Here is a 9021-nt window from a genome sequence, read left to right as displayed (position 1 = left end):
TTGAATGTTATTAATCAAGTAAATCAACCTAAAATCATCATTGAAATAAAGCTTTACTGTTAAAGTAGTTTTTATCCGTTCTATTTACTGTATATTGTATCCCAACTCTTACCGCTAATTTCTGACGTTATGTGATAGGCACAACTCAGAAGTCCCGACTTGCTTATACCACCCAAACAGGAAGCGGATAATATAAATGGGATGAAGTAACGATACTTGAGAATCTCTAATTTTATCGAGTTAGTGTTTGAAGACCGTTTGAAGAGTTACAGAGTTCAGACTTTAACAAATGTCAGGAAACTTACGGCAACTTGATTTAAACATTTGCGTGCTGCGCATAATCTGCTGTTTTAATGAATTAAGGCTTGATCTATAAGGCTGCATAAAATGCATCTTCAGCAAGTGTTCTACATCAATTTCAACAAGCTGGCCTTTTAATAAGAGATCATCTTGATAACTAAGTTGAGACGCCTGATGATGAGCTCTGACCACAGCGACTCATGTCCAATTGCAGCTGAGGCATTCCTGGTTCTTTGCAAAGTACCTTAACACAGCAACAACTGATCAATCCTCAGGAAATTTTCTGGTAAAATTAAATCTACTGCCATATTTGATTTATGTTTTCCTCTGCGGGTGTAAAGATACATGTTTGATTTATCAAATCAGCTATTTTCACGTATCTAGTAAGAAAAATTGTAACTATTGTGGAGTATCGGGGGAAAATAGAGGTCAAAGTTGTCCAACAAAGCCAAAGGAGTAATGTAAATGGGAGGGAAGTACCTTGGATGGAATAGAAGTATTGAATGGCCTGTAAATCATTGATGGTTCCAGGACAAGTGATGGCCCTGGATTATGGTTCTCCGACATTCTGGGAATGTGGGACGATCCAGGTTTGCTGTCGAGGTTGAACATGGCCTGCATCGGCTGCATAGGACACTCCTGATTCGGAGTGAAGGAGCTAATGCCTCTACTATGGTTAGCTTCATCGACAAGTTGTCCGATTGGAGGTGGATTCATCATCTGCCCTACGCCAGGTGGACAAAACGGATGCAAACTTGTACCGTTTCTCATGGTTAACATCTGCAAGACCAACAAGATGAAAGCACTGCAGTGACCATATAGTACTCCTATGTTTTTTAGCACAGAAATTTAGAAGCACGCTAAGATGTGGATTAAACGCAAGTTTCATGGACAGAGGGAGTAGTCGCTAGACAGGTATAAGACAGTCTCATTTACGATGATTCCAAAATATGAATGTAAAGCCAAAATCAGTAGGGAAGTTTAAGTGTATGACTATCAGTTTTGGCACTTTAAACTTCATGATCATGGATGCTGTAAAAAGGAGATGTGATCAATTGAAACATGTATGGGGACAACAATTCCTTATTTTCTATCCATATTTCAATGACTTGTGTTTTGCCACTATGTAACGCATCTGAACATGCGTGGAAATGTTAGTTAACTTAGCTCATAAGGTCACTAATGGTTGGATGCTCTAAAGGTAGAATTAGCTTAGCTCAGAAAGTCACTATGGGTCAGTTAAATCCGCCATCATGACTTGGAAGTATTTGCGGTATGGTAAAGAATACAGCTAGAAAATTACTCAGTAATAAGATCCTATCAACTGGGACAGTAGCAAGTAGTATGCGGTAATGGAGTTGTATTTCCCTTATGTTTCTACCCTCAGCTTCGTAGGTGATAAATAAAATAGATAGACAATTTACTCATTGGGAAAGTTACACCAAAATATAAGCACAAAATTAACAATTTTACCACACGCTAAACAAGCCAGAACTGTTGCATAAAAACATACCAATATGTGCGCAAACCATTCAGCATACAAGTATAGCCCGTATAAGTATAATGCCGGTCGCAAAGGAAATTCTTAGCACGAAAAAAAAACAACTACAACACCTAAGCTATCAAGACACAAAGCTATCAGACACATCACATATATGAAACGTTAATGATGTAATTCTCAAACTTCACGGGAAAAAATACTCGAAAATCCAATTGGATAATTTTTTAGCTTTAGATTGCTAAAGATAACCCACCTGAACTTGTAGCTGAAGCTGTTTCAAATATTCAATTGCTTCATCCAGCATTGACGCCTTATCCGTCTGAAACATAAAACAAGTTATGATAATATCTCAAACAAAGGTTAACCGTTTATGCAACTACATAACTATACCTTATTGGAGTTAGGAATCAACTTTTGCAACGCTTTCAACTTCTCGTTAATCCTTTGTCTCCTTCTCTGTCAACACAGAATAAGAAGAGGTTAAAAAGGATAAAAGAAATATATTAGAGCCATGGTGAACTAGATTAGCAAGTGATACCCTCTTGTACCTTTGTATGAAATATATATCCCATATGTTTGATCGTGTGCATAGCAATCACATATCATTGGTTTTGGACAAGTATAACACTAATAACGATCTAACTTGGATTATCGCCCTAAAACTGCAAAAGCCATCTCATCCTACATGTTCCACTTTTTTACTTGTCAAAAGCATTCATGGTACTTTATCATGTCATATCGCCAACTTGCACATGAATATCATCTTGATCAAGTGAAAATGTTGAAGTGAAAGTGCACATGTTCTTAACTATATACATAAAGGAAAGAGTCTATACTAGCAACATTGTGTAAGTATAGTACAAGAAATTTCGTACTCCCTCCGTCTCTAATATACCTTCCACTTTTCGCTATTTAGCTGTTTGTAAAATACCTTCCAATAATTCAATATCCCACTTGCATTGCATCTCAATTCTTAACTACACAATCACTATACTTGACCACTTGCATCATCATGTGCGGTCCTTATTGCTTTTATTTATACTTCTTAAATCGTATACTTTTCGTATTATGGAAGATATTTAAGGCATGGAGATAGTATAAAATAGCCGAATTAACACTTGCACATGAACCCTGTAATTGTTCTAACCAAGTCTAAGTAACATAGCCAATTGCGCTAATAAAGGTAGGCTACTAGAGAATTGGGTTGATTACGAGATATGGACAGGGATGCGGCAACATATAACCCTAGAGAAAAAGGAACATACATCGGAGGTATTACCTCCAACTTTTTTATTTTTGAGCATATATCTATATTTTTTGAGCTTATTTCCACAAACTTTATTTATTTTTGAGTATATGTATGTTTTTTTTGAGCTTATTAAAATTTATAAGTTTGATTTTAATTTTTTTTCTGACAAAACTCAAATTTTACTAAACTTGTAATGTTTTTGAGTATTATTGCAATTTTTTAGAGTTTAATATTTAAGTAAATAAACTCAAAAAATTTATATTAAAACTCAAAATTTTTAAAACAAAACTCAAAAAAATTATTATAATGCTCAGAAACTATGAATTAGTGGTAATACATTAGGTGTATAATCCACTTACTGTATAACCTTATAACCTCAGTATTCTGTGACATTCTCAAATACATTTCCAAAAATTAAGAGGTTTATGAGAGAATAAAGCACTTGAAACTTTATTAGTCACCGCATAAGAAAGACAACAGTGAATCCAACTTCCTTTATAAACATCATATAAGATCTAGACTGCAGCTTGCTAATCTGATGTCTAATCTCCTTGGTGAACGGAAAATGATTTCTCAGCATCCAAGTTGGGTTTGGTCCTAAATTCCAACTAAAGGAGAGAAGGCTATGCACTTAAGACTCCGTTAGAAAAATACAACACAAGTATGAGGCCAAACTCTGTTTGAAAATTACGACACAAATACGAGGTAGAATCCGCTATTTTATGAAAAAATCTCATATTTTTGCTTTAAAAGAAGTGTTACGCCCATTGTCAATGTGTCAAATTGACAGATGTAGATGGTGCATGAGGAAATATTCCAATTATTTCGTTAGTTCAACAGTTCAAACCCCAAACTGTATAATGCACAATTGCACAGATACTTAGGCCCTGTTCTTTTGGACTTAAAGTCCCTTAATATAAGTTTACTTAAGATTCTATAAGTTCAGTTCAGTTCAGATCCTATACGTTCAGTTCAGATTCTATAAGTTCAGTTCAATTCAGATCCTATAAGTTCAGTTCAGATCCTATAAGTTCGGTTTAGATCCTATACCTCACTTAATTTAAGTTTGATTCGAGATCCTATAAGTTTGATTCAATTGATTCGATTCGAGATCCTATAAGTTCGATTCGATTCGAGATCCTATAAGTTGATTCAATTCAGATCCTATAAGTTCAATTCGAGATCCTATAAGTTGATTGATTGATTGATTCGATTCCTATAAGTTCAATTCAGTTCAGATCAGATAAGTTTCAGTCCAAAAGAACAGGGCCTTACATCCTCCATTTTTATAGGTTTACGTTTTTCAAAATCGTCCCATCTTTTAAAAAATGTAAATAAAGCTATAGTTAGTCCTATGCAACACGATTTTATTCAAATATTGTGTAAAGCAGATTCCAACTACTTAGAACATGGCCAATAAAGGAGTAGTACATTATTTCCCCGGTAAACGGCCCCCTTTAGGTTAATAGGTTTCAAACATGGTACATAAATCACCTCAAAGCATTTACTCCATTTACTAGTTAGCTGACATAGAATCAATTACGAACAGTGTAATGAATAATGTAAGTAAATAACTTTAATAGAGAGGATAACTTCAACGGAAGAGTAGACATGAAATAATTTGGAAAGATTCAACAACGTAAAACAGTTACATATCAGATTATCAGTATATCAACTGTCCCACTTCTACAGTGTTCATTCCCTAGGATTACATGTGCCCACAAAACAATTATTCTTCACTTTAATTCAAAAATTGATAGTATTACTGGATCTCTTAATTCAATAAATAAACTTACTTGATCTCTTAATTTAATTAAAAAATTGATAGTATTACCTGGAAGAATTGAGAAACACTTACTCATGTTTACACATTGAATTGAACGGAAATAAACTTAATAAACTGAATTTGCAAAATTTAAATAAAAAAACCTAATTAAATTGTTACAAATCCGATACTATCCCAATTTTATCGTCCTCTTTCCCTCGTAACTTATACAAAAATCATTATTTAAATTTAGTAAGGAAAACGTTTGAACATCCAATGTCCCTAGATAATACAGTAATTAACTATTACCATCCCCATCATAAATATATTCTCTTTAATTTAAGACGGTGAGTGGTTAAGCAAGTGATTTAACATTTTTCCTTAAATCCTCCCAAAGTAAAACCATAGCTTTCAAGATATTATAAAATCCTCGTAGAGTTGTAGGCGTTGTAGCACAGCAGGTTCGTTTTAGTACTTCATTAACAGTAAAAAAAACCGGTTTTTTTTTGTGAGAAACTACCTTTTATTTAGGGTCATTTATGAACAACTACCTTTCATTTTATTTTTTGGCATTCACCTACCTTTCATTTATTTATTTTGTAAAAGACTACCAAAAATCCACTTCCGGCGAAAAAAGTCAACTTTCCGGCGTTGACTTACCATTTCATGTTGAATCTAACTCTTTACTTCATAACCCTAATAATCGATGATAAAGATTGATTAAACTAGAGCTGATCAAAAGCGGGCTTGGGCCGGGCATGGGCCGGGCCTAGCCGCTAAAAAAGTGTCCGGCGGGCCGTATTTTATAGCCCGAGCCCGCTAAGCGGGCCATTTTCAACTGTCCGTACCCGCCCACTTCAAGAGAGCGGGCCGGCCCGTGGGTCTGACTAAAATAAAATACAAAAATTAGTGTGTTTATTAAAACACGAGTTTGTTATTGCTACATCCCCCTAAATCTTAACAATTATCTTTAAAAGCTTACTCTTAAAAAAGTATACTCATTTTCAAAAGATAAGTTTACTAGATTTTGGAAAAAATACAAGTTTGACAATGTTCTACTACAAACATCAAAAGTTCATTTTTGCCTCGGTATTTGCGCGGCACCGTTAGCGGTTACATACACTCCTGTGTAAGTACTTGAAAGGTAATATCTTTATACGACAACCTGTTAGCATGTACAATCTCTGAGAATTTTTATGACAAGTGTAAATACCGACAATCTTCCACTTATACGTAAGGCGGAAGTTTTCATTTGCGCTACCAAATTGATTTAGAGTGTAAAAATTGCAAATTAAATGAGCAGAGAACGTCTGAGAATTGAGGGTTTAAGGACTTTTATGAGATTACTAATAATAGCGGGCCTAGCGGGCCGCCCATGGGCAATTTTGTTTAGTCCAAGCCCGTCCATTTATTTTAGCGGGCCTATTTTTCTTGTCCGTCACCCGTTTAATTTTTTATTTTTCTTGTCCAAGCCCGCTATTTTAGCGGGCCGAACGGGCTGGGCCAAACGGGCCGGCCCGCACTTGATCAGCTCTAGATTAAACCCAACATTAATCACCTCAATTTGTCTATCTCTTACCCGAATCAAAGTCCTAATCACCGAAACAAAATCATCATTGATATTAATCTTAACATGGTAAATAATATTTTTCAACAATAATGATCTATTATGGCATTGTTGGCAAAATTAACTCCGAGTGTTAACTATTCGATAATAATCATGGATTCACTCTTAGGATCACTTGTATGCTACTATCTTATTAGTTTTCTTATAACCACCATCTTACCATGAAGAGAGAAAGAAGGTACTTTAATATGACTTAGATGAACAGTAGGTTGATGAATCATGAGTAGTGTATAAGGTTGTTGAAAGGTAAGGGTGAAGGTGACAGTGGTAGTAAAGGATGGAGATTGAGATGGTGGATGCATTGGTATTGCTTTGAACAAACTTTTGATAAGGTGTTGAGCATGGAGAGGAGTTTTTTCAGATTTTGTTCACTGAACAAAGGGAGAAATATATGTTTGGAAATGGGAGAAAAGAGCAAGTCAACGCCAAAAAGTTGACTTTTTTTCGCCGGAAGTGGATTTTTGGTAGTCTTTCGCAAAATGAGGAAATAAAAGGTAATTGAAAGCCAAAAATAAAATAAAAGGTAGTTGTTCACAAATAACGCTAAATAAAAGATAGTTTCTCAAAAAAAAAAAAAAAAAAATCAAATAAAACAAATTAAAAACAATAATAACATGAAAATTTGTAACCTTTTCAGATAAATTATGGACTTCCGCCGCTCGAGTCCTCTTGGATGACCCCCTCCCTGGCCCCGGATTTCCACGTGTCTCCTCCTGCCCCTAAATTAACAATTCAGAAAATTACGCCATTTTTTTTTCTTGTACTGCTAATAACACTAATATTTTATCAAAATATGATGGAAATGAAAATTAGGATAATGTCACTCTTTAATTCGAGGAGTATCAGTGACACCCTTTCACATAGTATAACAAACTATGACAAAAATGAAAAAATGAGATAGCGTCCCCGCTTGGTATGCGACGAGACGATGACACCCTCTCACATATTACATGTAACTATGTAAGGATCTTATGTGAAACTGTTAGAGAATGTTACGGAAACTCAGCGCTCGGTACTAGCGGCGCATGCGCACTTCTCCGTCCATGCTGCCTTATACTTTCCTCGTATGCCGTGGCAATTAAAATAATTCTGAAATTATTCCCTTAATTAGAAATATAATATACGGAGCACTCCGTATTTGTTTATATCAAATGGATTATAATGGAGTTTATCGTACGCATTTCAAGGTAACAAACTAAAAACATTCCCTCCAGTCCACAAAACCTTATCATTTTGATTTTATATAATAATTGTAAAATGTAAAAAATAATAAATCTAATAAATACCCCGTAATTATTTACTTCATCTTTAAACAACGATAATACTTCCTCCGCAAATCATTTGTTTGCGGTAGACAAATACGGAGTACTCCGTAATTGTGACGAGAATTATCGACACAGAAAAAAAATGATCAAAGTATCGTCTTGAAAACTGCGTAAATTCGAGTAAAAAATTTTCTTTGGTGGTAAATGAAACAAGAATAACATAGGAAAAAAGAAGAAAAAATAACCTCGCTTTCACAATCAGCCTTATTGATATCATCCAAATCAAACCCAAGAGAAGCAGCACCAGCAACACCAACACCACCAGTATAATAACCCGAAAACCCGAAATCGGAATCAAACAAGCCAAGACCAACAGCGTCAGCTAACCCAGCGGATCCGGGCTGAGGTTCAGAAGAAGTAGACGGCTGAGATGAGTTCTGAAGAAGCGTGTGAAGAAGAGAAGAAACATCGTCCGTCAGATCAGCCATAACTAAATTAAAATGATGAGGTAAGTTAGATAGATAAAGTGATGGGCGGGGGTGAAAATGAGGAGATAGATAGAAATAGAAAAGAAAGAAAACACAGTTCCCTAGGAGTTGAAAAAGGCTATGAATATGATGATGGTATGTATAGGTGGTATAGGAGGTGTAGGCGTTATCATTTACGTAGTTAGGATGGATGGCTTGTGCTTGACTTTGTTGCGGTTTTTGGTTTGGTTTGGTTTGGTTTGGTTTAAGCTAAGCTTTTTTTGTTGTTGTAAATGAGGGGGTTGATTATGGTTTATTTGTTGCTAATCAATTGAATTTCCCTCCTTTCTCCCGCCTTAATCATGTCTTTTTCCTGCCTCTTTTATAAGCGGTGCCCACCATTATATTAGGAGAAATTACTCTTGTTTGTGTTCCGGTTGTCCGTAATACTTCATTCGTTCCAATGAATTTTTTAGGTGTCTCATAGTGTCAAATTGTGACGAGTCACTAAGTTATTGTTATCACAATAAACATGCTTGATATCGGATTTTAGTTGGACTTGTTGTAATATGCATGGCCGGTCTGCACTTTTGGTTGTAATTTTAGAGTCTTAGGCTCTGTTTGGTAAAACTAACTGAAAAGGTAACTAAAAACTGAAAAATTAACTGAAACCCAAAAAGATAGCTGAAAATTAGGAACTGATAAGATAACTGATTATATAAAAAAATGTTTGGCAAACTAAATGAAAAGTTAACTGATTTTGATGGAATGACGTAAAAGGATATGATAATTACTTAATAGTATAAATTTAAGGGGTAAAAACGGAAAATAAAATCAAATCAGTTAC

At 35.1% G+C, this 9021-nt stretch overlaps 1 protein-coding gene across 1 annotated transcript; it reads right to left on the bottom strand.

The window, feature by feature from the left end:
- Window positions 1–200: 200 nt before the first annotated feature.
- LOC141586645 (transcription factor PHYTOCHROME INTERACTING FACTOR-LIKE 15-like) lies at window positions 201–8527 on the bottom strand. The gene is made up of 6 exons (XM_074407942.1): window positions 7953–8527; window positions 7072–7161; window positions 2192–2257; window positions 2055–2120; window positions 781–1080; window positions 201–544 (listed from the first exon to the last, which is right to left on the bottom strand). Exons 1-6 carry the CDS (start codon window positions 8193–8195, stop codon window positions 458–460), a joined length of 852 nt encoding a protein of 283 aa, XP_074264043.1. The 5' UTR covers window positions 8196–8527; the 3' UTR covers window positions 201–457.
- Window positions 8528–9021: the final 494 nt, after the last annotated feature.

The sequence above is a fragment of the Silene latifolia genome, chromosome 6, assembly GCF_048544455.1.
Source record: "Silene latifolia isolate original U9 population chromosome 6, ASM4854445v1, whole genome shotgun sequence".
Classification (NCBI taxonomy): Eukaryota; Viridiplantae; Streptophyta; class Magnoliopsida; order Caryophyllales; family Caryophyllaceae; genus Silene; species Silene latifolia.
This window is presented reverse-complemented; position numbering and strand designations above follow the sequence as displayed.